This window comes from Scylla paramamosain, chromosome 47 (assembly GCF_035594125.1).
Source record: "Scylla paramamosain isolate STU-SP2022 chromosome 47, ASM3559412v1, whole genome shotgun sequence".
Lineage (NCBI taxonomy): Eukaryota > Metazoa > Arthropoda > Malacostraca > Decapoda > Portunidae > Scylla > Scylla paramamosain.
In genome coordinates, this window is record NC_087197.1 from 942,501 (window position 1) to 970,000 (window position 27,500).

General features: G+C 44.2%; 3 protein-coding genes and 3 non-coding genes across 14 annotated transcripts in view; 2 read left to right on the plus strand and 4 right to left on the minus strand.

Annotated features, from left to right (window-relative positions):
* The window catches only part of LOC135094845 (alpha-ketoglutarate-dependent dioxygenase alkB homolog 6-like), a 23,271-nt gene extending 7,995 nt beyond the window's left edge, over positions 1 to 15,276 (minus strand). The window contains exons 1-4 of one of the 5 annotated variants that reach the window (XM_063995278.1): positions 15,218 to 15,248; positions 14,626 to 14,713; positions 4,445 to 4,579; positions 1,543 to 1,700 (exon numbers count right to left, since the gene is read on the minus strand). The gene's annotated coding sequence lies outside the window, so the exon portion shown is untranslated. Of the gene's footprint in view, positions 1 to 1,542; positions 1,701 to 4,444; positions 4,580 to 14,625; positions 14,714 to 15,217 lie in introns of those variants that run through there. The other 4 variants (XM_063995274.1, XM_063995273.1, XM_063995277.1 and 1 more) reach the window with 4 other exon arrangements.
* On the plus strand, positions 3,404 to 11,657 carry LOC135094844 (mucin-2-like). Of its 2 annotated transcripts, none has more exons than XM_063995269.1 (3): positions 3,404 to 3,515; positions 5,839 to 9,889; positions 11,074 to 11,657. In XM_063995269.1, exons 2-3 carry the CDS (start codon positions 5,853 to 5,855, stop codon positions 11,240 to 11,242), a joined length of 4,206 nt encoding a protein of 1,401 aa, XP_063851339.1. In that variant the 5' UTR covers positions 3,404 to 3,515; positions 5,839 to 5,852; the 3' UTR covers positions 11,243 to 11,657. The 2 variants fall into 2 exon arrangements, with proteins under 2 accessions (XP_063851339.1, XP_063851338.1); XM_063995268.1 differs by lacking the exon at positions 3,404 to 3,515 and adding an exon at positions 3,647 to 3,816.
* Trnag-ucc (transfer RNA glycine (anticodon UCC)) lies at positions 12,805 to 12,876 on the plus strand. Its single transcript has one exon. It is a non-coding gene; the product is annotated as a tRNA-Gly (tRNA).
* Trnad-guc (transfer RNA aspartic acid (anticodon GUC)) lies at positions 13,146 to 13,217 on the minus strand. Its single transcript has one exon. It is a non-coding gene; the product is annotated as a tRNA-Asp (tRNA).
* Positions 13,713 to 13,784, minus strand: Trnad-guc (transfer RNA aspartic acid (anticodon GUC)). Its single transcript has one exon. It is a non-coding gene; the product is annotated as a tRNA-Asp (tRNA).
* Positions 15,277 to 16,740: 1,464 nt separating the features above from the next.
* Positions 16,741 to 27,500, minus strand: part of LOC135095115 (lachesin-like) — an 84,056-nt gene continuing 73,296 nt past the window's right edge. For all 4 annotated transcript variants that reach the window (XM_063995855.1, XM_063995852.1, XM_063995853.1 and 1 more), the window contains 5 exons: positions 26,407 to 26,596; positions 25,483 to 25,611; positions 25,078 to 25,197; positions 24,632 to 24,808; positions 16,741 to 22,892 (listed from right to left, as the gene is read on the minus strand). In XM_063995855.1, coding sequence (XP_063851925.1) covers positions 22,468 to 22,892; positions 24,632 to 24,808; positions 25,078 to 25,197; positions 25,483 to 25,611; positions 26,407 to 26,596 — 1,041 coding nt within the window. In that variant the 3' untranslated portion in view covers positions 16,741 to 22,467. The remainder of the gene's footprint in view (positions 22,893 to 24,631; positions 24,809 to 25,077; positions 25,198 to 25,482; positions 25,612 to 26,406; positions 26,597 to 27,500) is intronic.

The following is a 27,500-nucleotide window of genomic DNA, read 5'->3' on the forward strand; positions in this document are numbered from 1 at the left end:
CACACACACACACACACACACACACTGCATCGCCATCTGTACAACGAAAGACAAGGCAACACACACACACACACACACACACACACACACACACACACACACACACACACACACACACTGCATAAGCATCTGTACAACGAAAGACAAGGCAACACACACACACACACACACACACACACACACACACACACACACACACAGACACAGCATAAGCATCTGTACAACGTAAGACAAGGCAACACACACACACACACACACACACACACACACACACACACACACACACACCTTGAAATACCTTGAAAAAAAAAAAAAAAACACTGAATATTTACTGGGAGGGACTGGAAGGGAGTTAGGGAAGGTACCACTCTGATAACGTCACGGCTGGGGGGCTTGTGACGTCACGGCTGGGGGGTTGATGACGTCACAGCGGCCGTTATTTACGTACGTACGTATTTCATTTTGAAAATGACTCCTCTAAAAAACGCAGCTAGACAGGAATGCTTTATAAATTCAGACTTGCTACACATTTTAACTATTGCCACAAATAACAACACACTTCAAAACGCAGTAGTATTAAAGATATTTAAAAAGAAGTATCTGGAAACTGTTGGAACTTTCACCCCATTTAAAATCGTTCAAATGTCCACCCATTCTGGCTTAAACATAACGAAAAACACTTTAAAAAATCTGAACTATTTTCTAAAACCATTTAAAGTGAGCTACAGGCACAAATAAAAAAATGTACCGAAAAAAAAATCAATATTATTGGAAGTTGAACACGAATAAAAACAAGTGTACGGTGCACGCATTTCACTGAGCGGGACGGCAACACACTTAAAAAAACACCAACTATTTTTTAAAACCAATAAGAACCTAGTACAGGCTGAAATAAAATATTTAGGTTTGGGACCGTAAAAAAATACGCCGAAAACGGCCCTCTTATTTACACAAAAACAACGCCAAAATCACCACTTTTCACGCAACACACGCGCTCAAATAACTTAAAAAACAACGAAATATTTTTACAAACCATAAAATCTTAGCTACAAGCCGAAATAAAATACTTAGGAAATAAAAAAAAATAATATTGGAACCGGAGGGGGCTGGGGAGCCTTATCCAAGATGGCGGTGGGGGGCCAGTGGAGGGGACGACCAACCCTTCTCACTCATTTAAACCCTCGCCAAACTTAAAGTAATGGCAGGTATATCTAACGAGCGGATATTAAAGCTAGGTCATGTGGCTCCGCTTTAAGACAGTATTGGTTTAAAACACTCACAGATAAGATAGATAATGGCTGATAAATAGAGATGACCCAGATTGTTCACATTTTCATTAAGTTAAATTTTACGGTTTTTAGCAACGAGACGAGGCTGACACAAGGATTTATTGTGCTGGAGGTTAGGTGAGATGCGTTAAAATGAGTTAAAACCGTGGATTGTTCAGTTATTCATTAAAAAGTTACGTTAAGTTACCTAAATTTATTCATTAAAAAGTTACGTTAAGTTACCTAAATTTATTCTAACACTTCCTGACCTTACCTTCTCTGTGGTGGTGATGGTGGTGGTCCTGCCTCCTCGTCACTATGGCTGGCTGTCTAGCACCTTCTCACAGCCAAACTTTTCTTTATTTTGCTTGTTTTCACCCACTGCTGCCTTAGGGTGTCCACCGCTAGAGCCCACGCCTTCCTCATTACCAACTAGAGAAGGTTTAACTCATGGGTAAGCCTTGGCAGCCACTGTGTAGGCGTGGTTACACACACACAAATTAAAAAAAAAAAAAAAAAAAAAACACAAATTGGTTACACAAAAAAAAAAAAAAAATAAATAAATAAAAAAATAAAAAATAAAAATACTGTCAGGCTGGGAGTTGAAACAGACGAGCACTAAAACCTCCCATAGACGCGACACACTAACTAGTTTACTTGTCAGGCAGAACTGGCAGCGTTGCCAGATTGTTTTGGCCATATTATCGTACTGCACAGGTTGAAATTATTGTACTTCTGGTAAAATTATCGTACATATGTAATTATTCCAAATATTATGCAAAACTGCTACTTTCCAAATACAGCAGAATTTAGGTTATATATATATATATATATATATATATATATATATATATATATATATATATATATATATATATATATATATATATATATATATATATATATATATATATATATATATATAGAGAGAGAGAGAGAGAGAGAGAGAGAGAGAGAGAGAGAGAGAGAGAGAGAGAGAGAGAGAGAGAGAGAGAGAGAGTGTGTGTGTGTGTATAATGAAAAACCAACAATGTCCTTAACAAACAAAACACTTTCCTAAATACATATCATTAATAATTGGAGAAAAACAACGGCCACTTCGTTAAGTTGTTTACTTACTATGTAGGAGATTACTGGTCTTGTTCTTCTATATATACATCCGGCACGTCGTCAGCAGCCCCGGCACTCTCTTCATTGGAGGAATATAGCACTCTTGATGTCATGTTTTTTTTTTTATTTTTTATCATTGACTTTGATTGATGGCTTGAAGGTCGTACAGTCACTGATGGATGTGGAAGCAACACACTGCTTCGCTAGGATGATGTCTCTTACGGATTCTGTTTTTAGCTTATTTCTGTCTTTTGTTTTCACACGGTTTACACTAGAGAAGCAGCGCTCACAGTCAGCATTAGCATGAGGCAAAGAAAGACATCCTAGAGAAAAGTATGAAACAAGCTTAAACTTTGGGTTTCCATCACTATCCTCCAGAGTTTTTATGGCACACCAAAATTTATCAGGCTGGTTGTAATTGCTTTTGTCCACTTTTTTTTCGCCATGTTGGTAATGGATTCAGGCAGATCTTCTACGGCAAGCCTCCTCCACTCATCGTCCAGTTGCTGGAGGGTAGAATCATCCTGGGCAATGATACGGGGAAGGTGTGTCGCGAGGGGCACCAAACTTTGCTCTTGCACTTTGCCCTGGATGCCTAAAAAACTGTCTTGCTCCAGCATATGCATTCTTGAAAGGACTTCATCTCCGAAATTAAATCTCTTCCTGATCTGTTCTGCTGCTACACTGCTGCTGCTAGTGTTTTGTTTGTTAAGGGCAGTGTTGTTGTTTTTTTTTTTCATTACACACACACACCTCTCTCTCTCTCTCTCTCTCTCTCTCTCTCTCTCTCTCTCTCTCTCTCTCTCTCTCTCTCTCTCTCTCTCTCTATATATATATATATATATATATATATATATATATATATATATATATATATATATATATATAAACCTAAATTCTGCTGTATTTGGAAAGTGGCAGTTTTGCATAATATTTGGAATAATTACATATGTACGATAATTTTACCAGAAGTACAATAATTTCAACCTGTGTAGTACGATAACATGGCCAAAACAATCTGGCAACGCTGCATCACACTGCTTGTATTCAGTTGATCTTGACTACCCTTGAGCTAGGCTTTTATAATTGCAACTCCTGTGGGGAAAAAAAAAACCGAGCCTGGTCTGCAACCTTGAGGTACTGTACAAAGCTAGATTAGAATGAATGAATGAATGATGCAAAATTAGCGAGAAAGGTAAACATTTCTGTGGAATGTTAGGGCTACCAATATCAAGGAGTGCCGTTTCAAAGGCAGCATTCCCGCCAAACATCAACTCGGAAAAAAAAAAAAAAATGTAAATAGAACTCGGGTCGTGCGTCCTGATCAGTGTTATGAATATAAGGGAAATAGAGGACGCCTTTTGAACTGAGCCCTTGTGAGCGGCGTGAGGACGTATGTGATGTGTTTTTTTTATTTTCCCCAAGTGGATTACCTACGGTAAGTTAGAAATGGCTCTTGAAAACTGAAGTGTTTGGGGAGTGTGTCTAACAGCAGTAGTGATGTGGCAAGCGAATGGTGTGAATGGGTCCATACAGCTCAGGGCTGCCTCCATGGTTTTCATCCATAACAATATTTTGTTTCTGTGTGACGAGTGCTTGGAGGTAGTGAAAAGTAACCTGCGATCAAGGAGGGCAGGAGTGCCCACAAGACATTGAGTTTTAGTGGTAAAATTGCAGTTAACACAATACACCCTATCTTGTAATAAAGTACCTGCCACGGGACACGCAGTACCCATTGAGGCAGTGCAGAGTTGAGGGGAAGAACGAGAGCGAGGAAGTCGAGATAAATTTTGAAAATTCGTTTGCGAGTTGTTTGTTATTTGTGCCACATGCCCCAAATGATGTGATGGAAGGGTTATGGCTGTATTGTGTTTAGCTGCACGGGAACGGTTTTGTTTATTGGTCAGAAACATGTTATATGCTCTAACAAGGATTAACCAAACTTGGGCTAGCAAACAACATAACCTGTTAGATGGAAAGAATCAGATTTATTTAACTGTATATAACACATCATATTGAGAATGTGAAATTTTGAACTGGATTGGCAAATAAAAAGATAGGCTTACGATATAGGCATAGGAGATTGTAGGCTATGTGGTGGCTGGCCAGATGGTTATTACTGGCTGCAAGTGGTGCTGAGGGAACTGGGGCTTGTCAGAGTGGAAAAGACAGGAAGGGAATGGATGGCGTTGCTGCAGGGACTGTGTGGAGAGATGAGTGAAAGGATGAAAGGCTGTGAATGCTCCTGGAGAAAGTGGCACAGCATGGAGAAAAAAAAAAAATAATAAGGAGAAATGCTCAATGTATTAACCTAGTTGTTTTGCACAGGGTCCAAGATTAAGCTCATTTTTTTCCTGTCTCCATATCTACAGTTAACCAGTTTCTCTTTAAATTTGGTCACTCTAGCTACTGTAACCAGCATTTTTACAGTTCCAGAGATTAGTGTTTTGGTACGGGAAACTCCATTTCTTAGTGTCGCTGAGGCATTTCCTCTTTATTCTTTTTGTATATCCTCTCGTACACTTGTTCCCTCGTCCACATGCATCTCCAAACTTGTCTGTCCACCTTTTCCATGTGGTTTATTAATTTGTACATTGTTATCAAGTCCCCTTTCTTTTCTCTTCCAATGTTGTTAATCTCATTTCTTTGAGTTGCTCTTCATAAGTCTTTTCCTTCACTTCCGGCATCATCTTTGTTGCCGACCTCTGTATTCTTTCCATTTTCCTTATATTCTTCCCGTGTGGAGACCATAGTACTGCAGCGTACTCCAACTTGGGGTGCATCATGGTTGTAATTATTTTCTTCATCATATATGTGTCCATGTAGGCAAAAGCCACTCTAATGTTACTTAATATCCTAAATGAAGAGCCAAACATCCCACTTATAGGTTTCTCTAGTGACAGTGTCTCCTGGATAATCACCCACAGATTCTTTTCTTTATTACTTTCTTTATTGTGTCTTCATCCATTTTATAATTCCATGTAGGTCTCCTTGTACTTTTCCCATTTCCAACACATGACATTTCTTTTGGATTAAATTAAAGTTTCCACTTTAGACTCAAAAGCATGAATTTGATCTAAATCTCTGTAGCTCCTTACAATCCTTCTGGCTCTTTATAACTCTTAGCAACTTTGCATCATCAACAGTCAAATTAATGTAGCTATTTAATTCTTCCTTCATACCATTTATGTAAGTTTGAAACATAATGGGTGCTAATACAGATCTCTGTGGTACTCCACTGTTACCTCACCCCAGCTTGAAGTATTCTCTCTGATTATTGTCCTCATTTGTCTGTCCTTCAAAGAGTCTTGCATCCAACTTAAGTTTTGCCTTTTAATCCTCCTATATTTTCCAGTTTCTAGAGTAGGCTCATGTGTGTGTGTAGGGCCTTTTGTTTCTACTTGACTCAGAGCTCAATATTTACTTTTAGTCATTGTGTCATTGTGTCTCCATTTGGCAGAATTGAAATTGAAGATGGAGCATACTTCAAAAGCAAATGCTCAAGAAGTCAGCACACTAGTCATATCTCAGCCCATCTGTCATCCAAGCCTAAACACTTATGGGGAGGCTCAGCTGAAACTGCTGAAAGTATTCTGCTACACATGTAAGAAGCAGGTGGAGGGAGCAGAGGTCTTGACACACCTGTTCTTTGGAACAATTAAGTGTAAAAACTGTTATGAAGTGTTAAATACTTGCATTGTGTTCAAAAAGCAGTTCCCAGTGACCAGCAACTGCTATGCAAGCAAGGATGGTCACTGTTTGGTATGGAAAGAATTGCCTGTAGCCTATGTGATGCAGAATATAAGAACAGACATGTCTAAGAAGTCCACCACCATACTGACTGCTCATGAGGTCGCTGCCAGTGCTTCGACCTACGTACATACCATCATGCCTCTCAGGGAGCTAGATCCCTGGAGGACAGCCATGTCCTACATGATTGAGAATCCTCTGCTGCTTAACCTCAAGGATCTGCCACCACCAATACAGCCCTGCAGGATCACCAGGCAACAGATCTCCTCAAAGCAGCAGATGGCCCAGCCCAAATCCGATCCAGTGACACGTCAAGTATTGCCGCTGGAGAAAGGGCAGAAGAGGTCCCAGGAAAGTATGCCACCAGCGAAGAGGAGAAACGTGCCGCATGCACCTGCTGTAGCAGAGGCAATCACTCCTGACAAAACAGAAGCCACCCCTGCCACAGAAGAAACCAAGCCTAGAAGACATGCTTCCTGTGCTGCCCTACGGGTCATCCGAACATTACTTACCAAGAGTATCAAGACAGAGACACCATCTTCCAAAACGACACTTGTTCCTAACACCAGCCTTGCCCAGTGTCAGTCGACCTCTGCCTCACTGGGCAGTAGAGAGACAAACATTTCTGCTGCCAGATCAGAGATGCACACTGCCCCTGCCAGGAATGATGCAAACACTTCTCCTGCTAAGACAGACACAAACATTTGTCCTGCCACTACAGATACACACAGTTTCCCTGCTAGGGTAGACCCACATACTTGCCCTGTCAAGAGTTCCACTCTTCCAGATGGGATGTGCACCTCTAACACTACAAAACTTAATTCTCCTTGCAAAGAGATGAAACATGTTTCTTCAGTAACCTCAAAAGCAAATGCTCAAGAAGTCAGCACACTAGTCATATCTCAGCCCATCTGTCATCCAAGCCTAAACACTTATGGGGAGGCTCAGCTGAAACTGCTGAAAGTATTCTGCTACACATGTAAGAAGCAGGTGGAGGGAGCAAAGGTCTTGACACACCTGTTCTTTGGAACAATTAAGTGTAAAAACTGTTATGAAGTGTTAAACACTTGCAATGTGTTCAAAAAGCAGTTCCCAGTGACCAGCAACTGCTATGCAAGCAAGGATGGTCACTGTTTGGTATGGAAAGAATTGCCTGTAGCCTATGTGATGCAGAATATAAGAACAGACATGTCTAAGAAGTCCACCACCATACTTACTGCTCATGAGGTCGCTGCCAGTGCTTCGACCTACGTACATACCATCATGCCTCTCAGGGAGCTAGATCCCTGGAGGACAGCCATGTCCTACATGATTGAGAATCCTCTGCTGCTTAACCTCAAGGATCTGCCACCACCAATACAGCCCTGCAGGATCACCAGGCGACAGATCTCCTCAAAGCAGCAGATGGCCCAGCCCAAATCCGATCCAGTGACACGTCAAGTATTGCCGCTGGAGAAAGGGCAGAAGAGGTCCCAGGAAAGTATGCCACCAGCGAAGAGGAGAAACATGCCGCATGCACCTGCTGTAGCAGAGGCAATCACTCCTGACAAAACAGAAGCCACCCCTGCCACAGAAGAAACCAAGCCTAGAAGACATGCTTCCTGTGCTGCCCTAAAGATCATCCAAGCATTACGTGTCAAGAGTATCAAGACAGAGACACCATCTTCTCAAATGACATTTGCCCCTAAGACCAGCCTTGCCCTGAGTCAGTTGACCTCTGCCTCACCACCCACCCCATCTGATGAGATAACGGTTTTTCATGCCAAGACACACACACCCCCTGCCATGACAAACACACACACTTCCCCTGCTAAGACAAACACACACACTTCCCCCGCTAAGATAAACACACACACTTCCCCTGCTAAGACAAACACACATGCTTCCCCTACCATGACAAACACGCACACTTCTTCTGCTAAGACAGACTCACACACTTCCTGTGCTAAGACAGACTCACACACTTCCTGTGCTAAGACAGACACACACACTTCTTGTGCTAAGATAGACACACACATTTCTCCTGCTAGGAGACGCACTTCCCCTGCTAAGACGAGCACACACACTTCCCCTGCTAAGATGAGCACACACACTACCCCTGCCACACCAGACACACACACTTCCCCTGCTAAGACGAGCACACACACTTCCCCTGCCACACCAGACACACACACTTCCCCTGCTAAGACGAGCACACACACTTCCCCTGCCACACCAGACACACACACTTCCCCTGCTAAGATGAGCACACACACTTCCCCTGCCACACCAGACACACACACTTCCCCTGCTAAGACGAGCACACACACTTCCCCTGCCACACCAGACACACACACTTCCCCTGCTAAGATGAGCACACACACTTCCCCTGCCACACCAGACACACACACTTCCCCTGCTAAGATGAGCACACACACTTCCCCTGCCACACCAGACACACACACTTCCCCTGCTAAGATGAGCACACACACTTCCCCTGCCACACCAGACACACACACTTCCCCTGCTAAGACGAGCACACACACTTCCCCTGCCACACCAGACACACACACTTCCCCTGCTAAGATGAGCACACACACTTCCCCTGCCACACCAGACACACACACTTCCCCTGCTAAGACAAGCACACACACTTCCCCTGCCACACCAGACACACACACTTCCCCTGCCACACCAGACACACACACTTCCCCTGCCACACCAGACACACACACTTCCCCTGCTAAGACAAGCACACACACTACCCCTGCCACACCAGACACACACACTTGGCCTGCTAGGAGATGCATTTTCCCTGCTAAGACAGATACACACTCTTCCCCTGCTAAGACAAGCACACACACTTCCCCTGCCACACCAGACACACACACTTCCCCTGCTAAGACAAGCACACACACTTCCCCTGCCACACCAGACACACACACTTCCCCTGCCACACCAGACACACACACTTCCCCTGCCACACCAGACACACACACTTGGCCTGCCAGGAGATGCATTTTCCCTGCTAAGACAGATACACACTCTTCCCCTGCTAAGACAGACACACCCACTTCCCCTGCCACACCAGACACACACACTTCCCCTGCCACACCAGACACACACAGTTTCCCTGCCACACCAGACACACACACTTGCCCTGCCACACCAGACACACACACTTGCCCTGCCAGGTGTATTTCCCCATCTAAGACAGACACACATTCTTCCTCTTCCAGGAGATGCACTTTGTCACACCTTGCTAAGATGAACACCTTCCTTACCAAAACATGCAGCTCTCCAGCCAGGAGAGACACGTCCTCAACCAGAACACACACTTCCTCTGTCAGCATATCCATGTCTCCTATAAGGAAGTGGTCTTCCCCTGTCAAGACAGTTCCTTCCCCAGCTCAGTCCACTTTTGCAAAAAAACATATTTCTGGTGAGGGACAGTCTTTCAATTCTATGACACATACCTCCCTTTCCTTTGTCAGGAAATCTATTATCCCTTCTAAGGTGATCACTTCCCCTCACCAAGCCTCCATCATAGACAAGGGCATGTCATGTGCCTTCAGGCCAGGCCCAAAAAGCACAAACAATGAACACACTTTTCAGACCTTACCCAAGGAGGATTTGCAAGTTCCTCCCAGGCCCCAATACATTCCTGCTGAAGTGTTTGCCACTGGACACTACCTGGAGGTGAAATGGAAGAAGGGCACACCTAAGGAGTGCCCTAATTGTTACTGCAAGAACTTTGTAAACAGGAGCATTTTTCTGTCAAGGTGTGTAATCACAATGTGACCTGTTCTCTGCATTTCTTTCTTTTCTTATCTTTCTTCTTAATTTTGACTGTGTTGTTAATTAGGTAATCATTTTGTGCCTCATTTGTTTGCAGGTATCTATTTTTCAATTAACTTCTTCAATCTGTATATAAAGTGACTGAAAACAACTATTTTGGATAATGTGAAAGCCTTGTGGTTGTATAAAAATTATTAAAGCAACAAACACTCATGTGATGATCATAAGTGCAATGTTTAGCTGTTCAGACATGACACAGTATTACTAGATTTTTTACTCTGATATTTTTGTGGAGCTTTAAGCAAAGAGAAAATGGATAAAAATGTGCTTCATTTTAGACAGTCAGAGGAGTTATGGAGTGATACACAGCACAGATGAATTAATGACTTACAGAGGAGTTATGGAGAGATATACAGCACAGATGAATTAATGACTTACAGAGGAGTTATGGAGAGATACACAGCACAGATGAATTAATGACTTACAGAGGAGTTATGGAGAGATACACAGCACAGATGAATTAATGACTTACAGAGGAGTTATGGAGAGATACACAGCACAGATGAATTAATGACTTACAGAGGAGTTATGGAGAGATACACAGCACAGATGAATTAATGACTTACAGAGGAGTTATGGAGAGATACACAGCACAGATGAATTAATGACTTACAGAGGAGTTATGGGAGAGATACACAGCACAGATGAATTAATGACTTACAGAGGAGTTATGGGAGAGATACACAGCACAGATGAATTGATGACTTACACTGAAGTCTTAGTTAGTTAGACAGCAGAAAATTGTGGTGACTTGAGAGTGCAGGCACAAGGACATCATTAAAGTTTTAGTGACTTGACAAACTCCTGTCACTTCCACTGACTTGCAATTATTATGATAGGCTTAAAAGTTTGGTTAAAATTGCAATTTGCTGATTCAAGGTTTCTTACATTGAGTGTTTACTGTAACATGTAATATATTAGCCTATACATATTTCTCTGTCCCTCTATAGTTTGATCACTTGTCAGCTCTTCACTCATCTCTTGATCTGTCTCTTCAGCATCCACAATAACATCAACATTCATTGGTATGTGGTGTGTGTATTGATGTGGTGTTTGTGCATACCACCACAATTGTCCTCTTATTTTATTTCTGTTCATTCCTCCACAGCTCAGTAGTGAAGATGGTATGTCAGGAGTGTGAGCTGTACATTTACATCCACCCTCATCCTGATAGATTCATACTTTTCCTTGCCGAAAAATACAAGAAAGCCTTGCCAAGGTGCATCAATGTCAACACCTACAAAATGGAACCTGTCCAGCTGGGGCCACGGGACTGAGGAACTGGACTTACTGCCCATACTAACTTATATATATATATATATATATATATATATATATATATATATATATATATATATATATATATATATATATATATATATATATGATGGCTAATTTAGCATTTATTAACTTTTTAAATAAGATAGTTTCTTTATATCCTATGATTGTCCTTTTATCTTTTAACTGAATGTAAGTAAAACTGAAAAAAATATGTATAAAGTTAAGAAAAATTGATTACTAAGAAATGTATATGTACATTTAAACAGCTATAATAGAAAACATGGATTTTGAGGCTCCAGTTGTATATTATCTGAGCACATATTTTATTGAGAATTGTACCTCATTACATGTTGCATAATGACAAGTTATAGTAATGGTTGTAAAAATAAAATATTGTTATCTGCTATATAATCTGTATCATTGCTGCAAATGTAAAAGGCAACAAGGTGAGTTAAGTGAAGGTTTGGAAGGTTGAGGATGAGAGGAAGGGTGTGCAATGCATGTCTCCATACCAGACACAGTCATCTCCACCATTTACTCAGCACACACACAGATGTGTCCCTGATATGGAAGCAGCAACCATTTCGTGGAAAATAAAACAATTACTCCTCAAGCTCCCCAGTCAGAGCAAGCAAAATACCAAAGGAAGAAGTTACAGATATGAGGCTACGGCTGGAGAACTTCAGCAGAGAGTACATAGCAACAGAATAAGTAAAAGGATTATAAGTTAGGAAAAAGTGAAGAATGTTGGGTGCATCTCCAGTATCCAAGACAGTAAGACTGATTTAGGTAGGGTGATGTCCCTGCTGCACCAGTTGCTCTAGGTTGTGAAGTAGGTTGTGAAGGACGGCAGTTACAGGCTGGTTCACCGGGTTGGTCAACGAAGGGAGATGAAAGACAAAGCTGGTGGTGAACAATGAAGCTTTCAAGAATGGAGATCTCCAAGGAGCCAGGATGTGCTCCACTCTAGAAGATAAACAGTCAAAGGATTTTCTATGGTTAGAGGAGCTAGGTGAGAGGTATACTGCAGAAATAAATTTAGCTGAAGGGTTACTGAAGTATAAGGTAGATAGTAAAAGATTCAGAAGGCTCAAGTGTAGGCATGAGAACAAGTCAAGTCATTGCATGTGTGAAGCAACATCCAACTTTTGACTGAAAGTGAGGACAAGGAACGGAGGAGAGAACAAATAAAGGGTTGCTGTCGGTGGTCTCAAGACACCTGTGCTTCAGTGAGGAAATTAAGATGAAATATACTGGGGGGAAGGTAATGTTCCTGACTGAAAATCAAATCGGCTAGACTGACAGATGAACCAGCGTGGGCGTGGGGCGATGGGCGGCAGAGAACGTGTATCCCAGTTTCTTTTCGTTAACATGCAGCAGGAAGGCAATTGTACACCATCAGGATGCCGTGTGTGTGTGGTGCACATTCCTGCCACTATAACGTGTATGACGATTCCAGATTAAAATAGAACCGCCTTTTTTCATTCTACTTCAATGTATGTACAAAGCTGATAGGAAAATTTGAATCCAAAAAATGTTGTCTTCCTTATTCAGACAAGCGATGGTGGTATAGTGGTGAGCATAGCTGCCTTCCAAGCAGTTGACCCGGGTTCGATTCCCGGCCATCGCAATAGTTCCTTTTTCTTTTTTTTCTTTTTTTCCTTTCATTATGTACTTGTCATCTTTAAGATAATTTTAAAAGTTACTGTATAAAAAGTAAAACCTGTAGTGTAGGCTACCTCCACAACAAACGTGGAGGAAACTATTACAATGCAGCTTCAATAATCTCTTTTGTTGAGAAAAGGTGTTGGATGAAGAGTTTTCGCTTTTAGTTAATACGACAAAAGCATGTAACAATAACAAAACGAATGTCCCTTTAAAGATGCAAAAAAACGTTATCTCCCCGGCGGGGAATCGAACCCCGGTCTCCCGCGTGACAGGCGGGGATACTAACCACTATACTACCGAGGATGAAGATGCCGCCATCAAATATTCTAGAAAAAACAAATTTCAAGGAAGGTAATCTTAACTAATGAATCATGAGAGAGAGAGAGAGAGAGAGAGAGAGAGAGAGAGAGAGAGAGAGAGAGAGAGAGAGAGAGAGAGAGAGAGAGAGAGAGAGAGAGAAGCACCGTTTTTCCACTACGGTGAATAACTGCGCAACAGCTGAAAATGTACGTACTGGCCAGACCCACAATACCTACATTGGCCGTAACAAAACACTGGCGCACGGTCTTACCCCTCGCACCGCATAGCGTGTGTTCCTATGATGTGTTCGTCCAGTGTCTCAATGTTCCCTCTTCCCTCTACACTCCACCGCTCCACCCACCACCAGTATTTTCCCGCTAGTTACTCAACACAACCTACACCTCTCCATTTGGCCTCCACGCAGCCCTGCTCTGTGGTATAATATTAAGTAACAATATCTCAAAGAAGAGGAAGAGGCAGAGAGAAAATAATATTGGCCTCCCCGGCGGGGAATCGAACCCCGGTCTCCCGCGTGACAGGCGGGGATACTAACCACTATACTACCGAGGACTAAACAAATACACTTTGCAATTAATTTTTATAAGATTCATGATATAAATTTTAATGTGAAATAGCTTAAATCAATCTCCTCATATTTCACATCACTATTGTACTGAAATTCTGTATGCTGTTTAACACAAACGCCCATTTCCTGTGTTCTAACGTCTTATCTCTACTTTTAACATGCTTCACTGCAAATTCTTTGTCCCCACAGTGCCAACATTCACAAACTTTTCTTCGTTTTATCTCTGCGTTCTTTTATCAAGCTCTAGTTGAAGACATTACGGTTTTCAGCATTCTCATTTATTTCAGTGATGGTTTAATGGATGATGTGAACCATCAATGAAAAACAACAACAACAACAACAACAACAATAATTACAAGTAATTTTTCAAGAGTGTTTTAATTTATTTATTCACGGTTAAACAATTATTCATCATCAGTGGAAGAATATGAGGACCTGAAGCAGCATGATGTAGTCCTTCAAATCAGAGCTCACGAGATGATTCACTGTTTCGAAATACTGGTCAAGCTGGTTCGAAGCAAAGTAAAGGCAGAGACGCCATGACGATGGGAATGAAACCAAAAGCAATCGCTTTTAACCCGTTATAACGAATCAGGTTGAATGTCCGGTATGACAGCATCACGTCACCGAGCGCTGGGAGGCGCCGCGCGGCGTCTGCCTCGCTCGTCACGTCATCAGCTGCCTGAGCACTTCATTACGGTCGTAGTATCATTGTGCTTACCTTCATTGACTACGACCTTCCCTCACTACTACAACCAAAGAGAACATTTTACTCACATAATGGGAGTCTTATGAAGCTGTGAACACTGAAGGATAAGTACTTACTCAAGGTGCTCACACACATCAAGAAGTTGCACCTTCGCTGCCTCGCACTGTCCTGACAACTGAGCCGCTGAGCCAAGTGACAGGGTACCTACGAGATACACACCCATTAACTTACTGCTATTTAATCTTTCCACTGTTACACAAATATTATATTTTTCTATACTAGTGTACAAGTTTGGGGATCATATATATATATATATATATATATATATATATATATATATATATATATATATATATATATATATATATATATATATATATATGACATTTTTGTAAGAAGCCTCGTAAATTATTGTGTTAGTTGTGAGAAGGTGGTGTGTGTGTGTGTGTGTGTGTGTGTGTACAAGACACATGAAATATAAACACAAAGTCCTGAGCCCAGCCAACATTTCAGTAGCCGGGCCCTGAGGTCATCATGGCAAGGAAGTTACATTTCCTCTATCAGAGAGTAGGCTGTTGTTAACTTCTCTCATTTTCAATCGAGTAAGCTGTTGTTAGCTTCTCTCAGTTTTTAACCAAGTAATTATTGCATATCGAACACATATAACAAGTTTTTTTTAAGTAGAACAAAACATAAGATGTAACGCACCGTCACGCAAAGCGTCTTCCAGCTCTCTGACGATGCGCGCCGCGCCGCTGCCTGGTACTGACCGCGTGCCTCAAAAACTAGGTCCTTCCGCCCTATCACACAATTGTTTTTAGTAGATCCTTTGAAGTTTATTACTTTTCTCTATATCCAGTTATTTCATGAAGATTTTAATCAGTTGTTTCTCACACTATCAAAATCTAACGTAGTGAATTAAGGGTTTTTGGTGGAAAAAAAAAGTCCATATTTATAGCAAATAAACATTTAGTTTAACTCTACACTTAATCTACAACGTCTTGAGAATGAAATTTCATTAGACTTGAGTCAAAAGGCCTTATATATATATATATATATATATATATATATATATATATATATATATATATATATATATATATATATATATATATATATCAGATTACAATATCTCTTAATGTTTCTTTCTCAAGTCTTTTGTTGGTCTCAAAAAAATGTTATATAACGTTTTATTTTGTTACTTTTTTTTTTTTTTAAGGCAACGTTCCTTTAAGATAATGTCTTGCTATTTTTTTCTTAGTGATCGCTATTTTTGTCCAGCAATAAATAGTCTCAAAATTAGCAGGTTTAGGTTATTTCCATAAAACCCAATATTTTACACTTAATTATGTGTACTAGTTTTTACCTATAGTCTATTATTTATTCAGTAGCCTAGAGGAGACAAGGTTAACCCTCCACGCTATCTTCTTCCTGTATCAATGCAAACATTTTATAGTGGTCTCATCGTTAACAAGGGAGCGCCACACCAGTGAAAGCATTCATCATCCTATTATTTATGTTATCGCTGTCTTGTTTATGTATTTATTCGTTAATTCTTGTATGGATTCATGTAAATAAATGAAGACCACGGCAGCGAAAGTGTTAATCATTCTATTCAGCATGTACTACTCGTTGTCTTGTTTATTTGTGTGTTCATTCATGTACTAATTGGTGTAGGGCTGCGACGTGTAGGCCTGATGGCTTCTTGCAGCTTCCTTTATTTTCCCATCTCATATTATGTTGTCACAGTGGATCGCTTAGTTGAGTCTACCCTTCAGATGAGCGGCGCCACCAGCCTCCTCGTTCCAGAGAGAAAACTTTTGAGGGGAAACACGTAAATTTTTAAACACCACCGCCAAGCCTTCTTTTAGGAGAGTCACAATTTAAATTATTCTTTTCTGCATATTTATCGAATATTATTTTTCTATATCTAACCTTTGCCCTCTCTACCTTGCCATTTCTTCTCCTTCCATTCCTCTTTCATTCCCTTTGCACTTCATCCACACTTTCGCTTTCCCTTCCCCTCACTCCTCTTATTAGCTCCTCTTCCTCTTACATATCCACCTTAAACCAAGAGGAAGTAACCTGCTGCTTCTGCTACTAGGTGTTAATTCCACTACTACTACTATTACTACCACTACTACTTCTATTTACCGTCTACAGCTACCATGATCACCACTACCACCACCAGCACCACCTTACAGGACGCCAGGCAGGAAGGAAAGCCTTGCAGTGGGTAACATTTTACTATAACGTAATATGAACAACGACAACAGGTGACATGAAGCGTACGTACAGGTGTCAGTTGAGGTCAGCCCGACTGCCTGATCTTTGCCAAGCTGCCTTAACCTTAATTAGCGAAGACAACAGCTGGTAACGTGCGATGGTGGAATTGAAGAACCCACGCTCTTCGTCAGGAGGTGGATGAAGCAGTGAAGGCATAGGAGGAGGAGAAGGACTGCGTGGTTTACTTGTCCTTCAAGCTGTGTTCAAATATGGCGACAAGACACTCAAACTTGCCTATTCCACTTGGGTCTCGAAGATTTATTTGTGACGAGACCTGAACAGATGCTGCAAGTCGAGGTTCACACTGATTCAAAGGTGATGGTGCGGTCAGTGGTGAGCTTGACTGTCATTTGCTATCATTATTTCCCCTTCACTATTATTGTTTCAGTGGGTATAAACTAATTTTCAGATCAGAGGAGAGAGAAAAAAATGGCCGTTGGATGTGATGGGTGACTTAAATAGAGTTACGAGGTTGTTGCTACAGTTTCCAGAGAGCTTTAGAGAATATTCGACAAGTATGTACAGTTAGCAAAAAGATAGCGATCAGGATTACAGGATTGCCACAGACTCCTTGCACCACCTTCTGCTTTGAGTACACGAGTGATGGAAGTACTGCAGTGGATTATGGGAATGGTAATATTTCGTGGCCATGAGATTTGGAGATAATTTCCTTGATAAACAGATAACAAGCTTCACCCATTCTCCTTGACTAAACCAGCAGGGGCCCTTTCCTCACCACCGTGGCCAGAATTCTGAGACGCTTATATGTGTCACCACTAATTTCAAACCTCACTGAGATGGCTAGCCGGGTTCTCAAGAGCATTCTCCTGCTAATAATGTAGAAACCTTGTTAATCTATCACTACAACCTTGAAAACACCTTTTTTGAAAGAAGTGGAGGTGCGAAGCGGGAGTGTCTCGGAATCTCGCCACAAGACACTGCAGGCCACGAGGTGCAGCGCCACGTTCATCTTTATCGTAACTCACACAGGTCTCTCTTAACACCTTCATGACTCCCATCACCACAAGCAGCATGCGTGACCCTCTGTGTGACTGACCCTTTGTCTTAAATATATGTATGTATGATATATGACTTAAAATCTAGGTTACAGGAATTATTCTAGTACCCCTTTATTGACTTGTATGTATGTATATATGTATGTATGTCATGTCCCCGAGGATACCGTAAGAATGGGTGTCTCGGCGCGTTACAAGGAGGTGGCGGGAGTGATGTGTGTTGGCGACCCTCCGTAGCGTGATATGTGACGTACAAACAACAGCCAGGAGAGTCTGGTGGGAGAGGGACACGTGGGCTGGTGACTGACTGATTGAACCCTTGGCTGTAATGGTCAACTCACCGTCTTAATATGTACAGGAAAGAAATTAAATAACATCTAACACTATGAAAGGAATGGTTATGTGCGTGTATATATATAATGCCCTGATGTGTGTGTACCTACCAACACACACACACACACACACACACACACACACACACACACACACACACACATACAGGTTTCCGCACATACATACATACATACATACATACACGAATATATACAACATACAAACATTCTAATTTATGTATACATTGGGACACTAGGTGACAGCGTACACACACACACACACACATACACACACACACACACACACACACGCACACCTGACCCGCTACACCTGTACATTAATGCCCTTAATCGCCTCCTGTTCGGTTACCTGAGACGGGGGCGGGGCGGGGCGGGGGCGGGGAGGGGCAGGGCAGGGGCGGGGTTGGGGGTGGGTCTCTGAGGGGCGGGGAGGGTGAGGGGGGATTGTGGGGCGCCTATTCTATTATTATTTTATTGTGTACAGTACGGGGAGCTTGACCAAATTCTGCCTTATCCCTCTTTGAGTATTAATAAAGACGCCAGTAGTAGTAGTAGTAGTAGTAGTAGTAGTAGTAGTAGTAGTAGTCATAACGTGGGTGCTCTTCTTTTTCCCTGCGTATCGTGACAGAGAGGACGCGAGGCAGAGTTGGGTCAGTTCGCCACCCCGCAAGAGCGAACTGCAAAACCTGACAGTCTTTCTGAGGTATATGTGGGTGTCGCCAGGCTCAGTCCCGCCGGCAGGAGGACGCCAGAGTGGGACAGCAGGGTATGGGTCAGTCAGTCACGAGAACAGCGGCAGGGGAGGCGGTCACGTACGTTAGCGGTTGAAGACAGACCTAGGCGTGTGTAGCGACCCTTGTATTGCTTAACGGGGCTTGGGGTTCCGCGAGAGAGAGCGAGTGGGGGCGAGTGTTGGTGTGATGTCAATAAGAGCGCTGAGGAAACCTTGTGTAGGGAACAGTGGTCCTAATTTCATGCCACATATGGTGAGTTAATCCCTCACAACACGGCATCCACAACCCACAGAGGAACCGATGCAGGAGACAGTGGCGCCAATTTAATGCAACATACGGTGACAGTTGACGCTTCACTACACGGCAAGCAGTGGTTTCCAGACTCACCCATCACTAATACTGGGCGTAGTGATAGGTGGGGTTCTGTACACGCTGCACCACTACTCGGCTGCCAACAAGTTTCCAAGTTTCGTTGCAAAGAAAAGTGAGAGTGACAGAAATGCGGTCAAAACGATTATCAAAATATGGAGATACAGAGGCACAGTGACATTGAGCGGCCGACAGGAGCGTGTCTCTTGCAGGCGGGGGGTTCAGGGGGGTTAAGAAGCTGCCGGGAACAATCCTCAGCGCTGTGACTGAAAGGAAGCTACGTGGCGTCATGTGGGTCCAGAGCCTAACTCATGGTTCCCTTTAGTGGCCACAGAGTCCCTGCTATGCACGACACCTCAAGGCCTGTCCTCCTGTCTTCCTCGCTCATCCATTGGCTTCCTTCCGCGCCACACTCTACATGAAGTGTGCGGAGAAAATGGCCAGACGGTGCTGCTCATAGAAAACGTGTAGCTTCGGAGCAAGAAGAACACAGGTCGAAAACACAGCACGCCAGACACACACCCTGCTTCACGGGAATGTCTTCTGCTGATGATTTTTAGCAGCACAGAAACACACGTACATTTTGTAATATTCAAGCAGGTTACCAACAATCCTGCATTAAATTACCCTGATTTGGTCCTGAAAACGCGCAGGAAACAAAAAAAAAACAGACAAGCTAAGGACTCTTCAACACGGTCATCAAGCCTTCACCTAGTTGCCTCCACATTGATGGGAAGTGGCGCTATCTGAAAGTCGAGGGAGGCTGAAAGAACATGTAAGTACACCACAGAGAACTGGGACCACATGAGAAGCTCCGAAATAAGGCGGTGGAGGCTGAGATGTCCCTACGTGGCCTTGAATAATTGAGAATGTTACTTGTGAGAGCTGAGGGCCGGGCAAAACAACCTCGAGTGACGCAAACCCCAAGTATCCGTCTTACAAGTGGTGGCAGCGGTGGGATAAGACTCTAACTTTGATTCCCAGTAAGATACCAACTCTAAAATATTTCCACGATTTAATTCCCATTCAGATCATGACTCTAAATTATTTCCACACTACTGAGAGAACCGAGGGGCGCTGCGAGAACCCAACTACACCAAACGGCTTCGAGACGCACTCTGCAGGGAATGGCGCCCTACTTGCTTCCTCCTGACGACGAGACGAAGCGACAGACAGACTGATGGGGGTGTGGAGGGGGGGGGGAGGGAAATGGGGCGGTGGCCGATGTGGATAAAATAGTAGTAGTAGTGGTAGTAATAGTAGTAATAGCAGTAGTGGTAGTAGTAGTAGTAGCAGTAATAGCGGTAGTAGTAGTATATTTGCAGTGGTAATGGTGGTGGTGGTGGTGGTGGTTAGGTTAGTGGTAGTTAGTGGTAGTTAATGGTTAGTGTTTCCAGGTTAGTTAGTATTGCTCTATCTACCTCATTACCTTGGTTCTTCCTCCACCTCCTCCCTCCTCCCTCTTTCCTCTTCCTCTTCCTCTTCCCTCCTCTTCTTCCTGCTCCTGCTCCCTCTCCTCGTTTTCTGTTTTATTCTTTGTCTCTGATTATGGTGTGTGTGTGTGTGTGTGTGTGTGTGTGTGTGGGACGGGACGGGTTTGTGAGTTACAGGCACAGACAGACAGACAGACAGACAGACAGACAAGATGGTGGTTAGTTCCTATTTACAATTTTTCAGTATCCTCAGAATGTTGTCATTAATCTGATAACTTTATTATTTTATCATTTCATCTTTTTCTTAGCCAGATCTACTTTGCCATCACAACTGGGCCTTCTGTGTGACTGACCTAAGAAGATGCAGTTTTTGTCAATGTTACTCGTCACCTCTCTAACTTATTGATATTATTACTTTCTCTGGTCTAATTTGCCACACCTGACTGTATCCTAAAAATTGTGTGCTGTTATCATCGAGAGAAAGAACAGTTTTCATCAACGCTATTCACCACTGGTCTATTGAACCTTACAGCACCCGACAGTATCGTGAAACCTGCATGCTCTTTATTATCAACTTGAGAAAGAACAGTTTTTATCAATGTTAGAAAGCAGAATAAAGAAAGAAAGCAAGAAAAAATGAGAAAGAGCAGTTTTATCTATATTTTCCATTTATCGATCTTGACTACCTTTCCATAACAAAGTAAGAAGGGACAGTCTACCTACTACTGATGTCACCTGCTTGTTTACCTGTCTGCTCACCTGCCCGCTCACCTGTCTGTTCCCCTGTTTCCTAACCTGCCTGTTCCCCTGCCTGTTCCCCTGCCTGTTCCCCTGCCTGCTCACCTGTCTGTTCCCTGTCTGTTCCCCTGTCTGCTCACCTGTCTGTCCCCCATGTCTATCCCCCTGTCTGCTAACTTGCCTACTCACCTGCCTGCTCACCTGCCTGCTCACCTGTCTGCTCACCTGCCTCACCACCTGTTCCTTATGTTACTCGTTAATTTGGGTATGTAAGGGCCCATTTGTCTGTTAGGTTATTACTGTGAGGAGGGCAGTTAAGGGCGAGAGTCAAGCCAGTAGGTGGATAAGAGAGAGAGAGAGAGAGAGAGAGAGAGAGAGAGAGAGAGAGAGAGAGAGAGAGAGAGAGAGAGAGAGAGAGAGAGAGAGGAGCTTCGAACCGTATAAATTCAAATATTTTCATTACAATAAGTGTGTAATACAAGTAGTAGTAGTAGTAGCAGTAGTAGTAGTAACAGTAGTAGTAGTAGTAGTAGTAGTAGTGGAAGCCATATACGATGAATACTAAGTTTAAAACAATGATAGTGAGTCAACAGTAGATAGAAGTAGCAGTTAAGTGAGAGAGAGAGAGAGAGAGAGAGAGAGAGAGAGAGAGAGAGAGAGAGAGAGAGCGAGAGAGAGAGAGAGAGAGAGAGAGAGAGAGCGATGACAAGTAGTGTGTGGAAGTGAGTTTGTAAGTGTGTTTGTAAGTGTGTTGGTGTCTTGTGCGTGGGGAATGGTGAGTGTGGAATGCCGTGAGAGAGAGAGAGAGAGAGAGAGAGAGAGAGAGAGAGAGAGAGAGAGAGAGAGAGAGAGAGAGAGAGAGAGAGAGAGAGAGAGAGAGAGAGAGAGAGAGAGAGAATGAATAATAAAAAAAAAAACAGAAAAAAGAAAAAAACAGAAACAGACAGATTAAAACAAAACACACACACAAAACACACACACACAAACACACACACACAAACACACACACAAACACACACACACACACTTCTAAGTCCAAACCCCTGAAAACCCAGCAGACACGCTCCTCTGTAGCAAGCCAAGGACCCCAACCACACTCAACCTCCACCGGGCCCACACTGAAGACGAAGAGGGGGACGAGGAAGCGGAAGAAGAAGCGGAGTCCAGTTCATTTGATTCCGACAGCCAGGTCCTCCCGCCTTGCCCTGCTGCGCCTGAGGTAGGAGGAAGAGGCCCTGGACTGTACTGGTGAGGTCTTGTGAGCCAGGCTTCGTTGGCAGAACCCTCTGTGAGTTCGTTGCGGAATAAATCCTTCTCCGAGTGATCCAAGGGGCCCAGGTCGAGGCTGGGAGAGGACAGCCGGCCCGTGTCATCCTCGTCCTCCACTCTGTTGGTCTCAATGAAGCTTGGAACGAGGCGTGGTGGCGGGGGCGTCGTGGTGGCTGGCGCGATGTCTGTGGGAGAGGAGTGTGTTTGTGTGCTGTTGAGAGAGAGAGAGAGAGGAGAGGAAGATAGGAGCAAGGGAAACACTGAAAGAGTCGCAATAATAAGGTGAAGAATGGAAATGAATAGGTAGAATAAAAGATAAATGAATGAAAGTGAATAAGGCGACATGGAATAAAACAGATGAATAAAGTAAAAAAAAATAAAGAAATAGGGGATATAGAAAAAAATGAATGAATGAATGATACGAAAAGAAAGCAACGAAGAAAAATGAAATAATTGCTAAAAATAACTATAAATGAAAAAAAAATAGATGTTGTGAAGATTATAAAGAAAATAGTGTGAAGACATTCTCTCTCTCTCTCTCTCTCTCTCTCTCTCTCTCTCTCTCTCTCTCTCTCTCTCGTCACCATACTCCGTGAAATGAAGGAAATGAGGGAGACTATGGACTGAGAGAGAGAGAGAGAGAGAGAGAGAGAGAGAGAGAGAGAGAGAGAGAGAGAGAGAGAGAGAGAGAGAGAGTACTAATAGAAGGGAGGGAAGGAGCGAGATAATGGGTGAAGGGAGAGAGGAAGGGACACACACACTCTCTCTCTCTCTCTCTCTCTCTCTCTCTCACACACACACACACACACACACACACACACACACACACACACACACAGACGAGGTGCTAGATAATTATGTGGTCACGCTGGCTTGTTGGGGCTGTCAGCGTGGAATGAAACGTCATCTCTCTCTCTCTCTCTCTCTCTCTCTCTCTCTCTCTCTCTCTCTCATAAACTTTACCCCATCTACCTCATCCACCCTATCCACACCTTCAAAATTCCCCTCCCCTTCCCTTCCTGTCTCCTGTCTTGAAATACGAGTACTAGTGCATCAAGCCCTCTCGCCACGCCCTCAGTGCTCCCTTCCCTCTCCACACCCTCACATTCTCCGTCAGGTTACTTACTGCTCACTGCGTATAGCCTCACACACCCTACCTCCCGTTTTCTTTTTCAGTCGCACCCTAAAACGTTTTCCTTCTCTTCGTTTTCTATTCGTACCCTCAAGCATTCATTCATTCTTCCCCTCCTAACTACACCCTTAAATTCACCCTTAATCTTTGCAGTCACCCTTAAAATAGTCCCCATCTGTTCCCTCTAGATGCATTCCCACAGACCACCGGCGCGCTCTTGGTGGCAGGCAGGGGGGCAGTAGCAGGCTGTGACGGGTAGTGGCCTTGGGGGGGGCGGCGTCTTGTCTTACTCTCGTTTCCTCCAGCAGGTATTCACAGGAACATCTATCGTGCACTAACATCCTTACACTCATTCCACCCCAGACACCCACTCAAACCCCATGACGTGGCCCTTCACACACTGCTTTCTGTGGCGCCTGCGTTTATGTGACTGAAGGAAAGGCGGCCAGCAAGGTAGGGCGCCGGGCCAGTCATCACATCACACCACTGAGGCTAGACGTGGTGAGGGACTTCTAGGAGTTGAATCACCCACAAGGAGAAATTAAACAGGGTTGTGAGTGGGGATCAAGAGGACCATTAACACCCCCCAGCCGTAGTCCTTGGTGAGAACCTGCGGCGCCTCTGTACGTGAACCAGTGGCGTGAAGCAGCTTATGGGTGGCGAAGCTCTCCTGACCACACCTTCATGTCCCCGTTCTCTTCCCAACCACTACCTAACACAGACCCCTTAAATATTACCCTAGTGCTTCTTTCACCACCCTCACCCGCCACTTAGGCACTCTTAGACACTTACAGTACACGTTGATGAGAGAGTCCACCTCCCCTATTGAGTTCTTGGCGACGCAGGTGTACTGGCCAATGTCGTGAGCTGTGAGGTTCTTGATAACTAGACGCATGTGCACCGCGTACCCGCCCGGTTTCTGGTGTTCCTCGCTGACGTTGTACTTCGGGGAGGACATCAGCATCTCCTCTGAGGACGGGAAGGGGTGTGGTGACGTCCGGTGATGGGTGATGGGTGAAATGGGTGTTCCGTGTGGGTGGAATGGGAGGTTTAAGAGATGTTTTGTGGGTGTTTTGGGTAGAAATGGTGTGTAGGTGGGTGATCTGGGTGGAAATGGGTGTGTGGATGGGTGTTTGATGGGTATATGGGATCCGTCTCTCTTCTTATCTATCTGCTTGTTATTACTACTACTACTACTACTACTACTACTACTACCACCACCACCATCACCTCCTTACCTTGACTGTTCTGCCAAAAGGTGACGGGTTTAGGTGACGCCTCCACCTTGCACTCTAGGGTCACGTCCTTCCCGTAGGGTGAGCCGATCAGCTGGTTAGGCACGTGGATGATCGGGTGGACTGGTGGAGGGGTGGAGGAGTGAATGAGAGGGGAGGAAAGGGGAGGAAAGGGGAGGAAAGGGGAAATTTTGTGGTTATTGCGTATAGAATGAATGGGGAGTGTTAGATTAGGTATGGGTGATGGGGAGAGAGAGAGAGAGAGAGAGAGAGAGAGAGAGAGAGAGAGAGAGAGAGAGAGAGAGAGAGAGAGAGAGAGAGAGTACACATTTTGAAAAGAAAGAATATTAGATGCAAAATTCACAGGTAACACACACACACACACACACACACACACAGGTGACTCACAATGCACGTGGAGCAGCACCCGCTTGGACACCTGAGGAGGCACTGAATTCCTGGCAATGCAAAGGTAGGCGCCCATGTCGTCCCTGGACACACGAGTCAGCTCCAGCACTTCCCCCTCCCACGACTCCACTGCCGACACAAGGGAACACAAATGAGGACCGACAAAATTCAGGATACAGACTGGGGTATGTTGATAAATACTCTGCTCTCTTAACTGACTATATTTAAAGGCCACAGAGAAGACTGGCCGGGTTCTCAAGAGTGTTTCTCCAGCTGATAATGTAGAAATCTTGCTAATCTGTCACTAGAGCCGTAAAAACACCATTGAAAACCCGTGTCATTTCAACTACAGCCTTTGAAAGAGAGAGAGAGAGAGAGAGAGAGAGAGAGAGAGAGAGAGAGAGAGAGAGAGAGAGAGAGAGAGAGAGAGAGAGAGAGAGAGAGAGAAAATGAGAAATGCAGAAATAAGTTACAATTTATTACGCTTTTCGTTATTCTCTTTTCTTCCCTCCTTCCTTCCTTCCATCCTTCCTCTATAACATTCCACCAGCCTTAGTGTTCTTCCTCCTCTTCCTCTTCTTCCTCCTGCTCCTCCTCCTCTTCCCCCAGTCTTTGTAATCTTCCTTCTTCCATCCTTTCTTCCTCCTTTCTTCCTTCCCTCTCTAGATCTTCCTTCTTCCTTACTTTCTTCCTCAGTTTCTCCTCCTCCTCCTCCTCCTTCTCTACCTTCCTTTACTCCTCCTCCTCTTCCTCATCTTCCTTTTCTTCTTCCCTAAGCTCAGTAAATCCTCTCTTCCTCTTGTACTTCCTTCCTTCTCCTCTTCCTCTCCTCCTCATCGTCTCTTTCCTCTTCCTCCTCATCCCTTTCCTTCCTCCTCCTCCTCCTCCTCCTCCTCCTCCTCCTCCTCCTCCTTCTGTACTTACCCGCCTTGGTTATAACGCCGTTGTTTACCATGAAGGCGCCCGCGTCCTCCCGCACCCAGGTGATGGTAGGGGTCGGGTGTCCCCTCGCCACACACCTGAGGGACGCGCGCTCCCCCTCTGTCGCTACCACGTCCCCCGAACTCAGCTCATCATCAATTTCTGGGGGGCGAAGAACCTCCAGGAAACCCATCTGGGGGGTGGAGGGGGCGGAGTAGTAGTAGTAGTAGTAGTAGTAGTAGTAGTAGTAGTAGTAGTAGTTGTGTAGTTTTTGGGTTAAAATCTCCCCTCTCCCCATCACAGCAGTCCTACACCCCCACCCCTTCCCCTCCCCTCCCCTCCCCTCCTCCCTTACCCCCTCAACCCTGTATCACCCCCTCTCCCCTTCCACCTTAAGCTCCCCTCCCTCCCTCTCCTACCCCTCCCATGCTTCCCACTCCCTCCCCCTGCATCTCCCACCCACTCCGAGACCCCCTCCACCTTTCCACGCCCCTACACGCACCCCCAGCCACACGCTCCTCCCGCACTACCTCCCCTTTCACTCCCTCCGGCTCCCCCAATCGCCCTTTTCATGCTTTTTCAGGCCCCCAGCCCCCCCATCATCCACTTCCCTCACGCTTCTGCACCCCCGCCCCCCACAACTCATCAGGCTGTAACTTCAGCACAGAGGTGGTAAATTGTGTCTCCAGTGACCATCAGAATCATAAATGAAACCGTAAAGTTATAATTGGAAGGCAAGAGACATCTGGCGGCCACAGCTGCGTCCCGGCCACCGTCAGCGCCGCCGCCGCCGCTGTCCACCTATTGAGAGGAGGAAGAGGAGGAGGAAGGGGAGGGAATGGGGGAAGAGGAGGTGTTTTGTTGCATTAGTTATTCTTTTCCCTTTTTTTACAGTGATGGGAGGGAAAGGGGAGGATAGGGGAGTGTAGGGAAGGGGAGGGAAATGGGGAAGGAAAGGGAAGAAAGGAGAAAGGAGGTACGTGCTTCCATTTTCCCATTTTTTTTGTATCTTCTTTCTTTGTTTTTTCAGGGGAATGGGGAGGAGAAAGGAAGGGGAGGAGAGGGGAATGGGGAGGGAAGGGGAGGAGAGGAAGGGG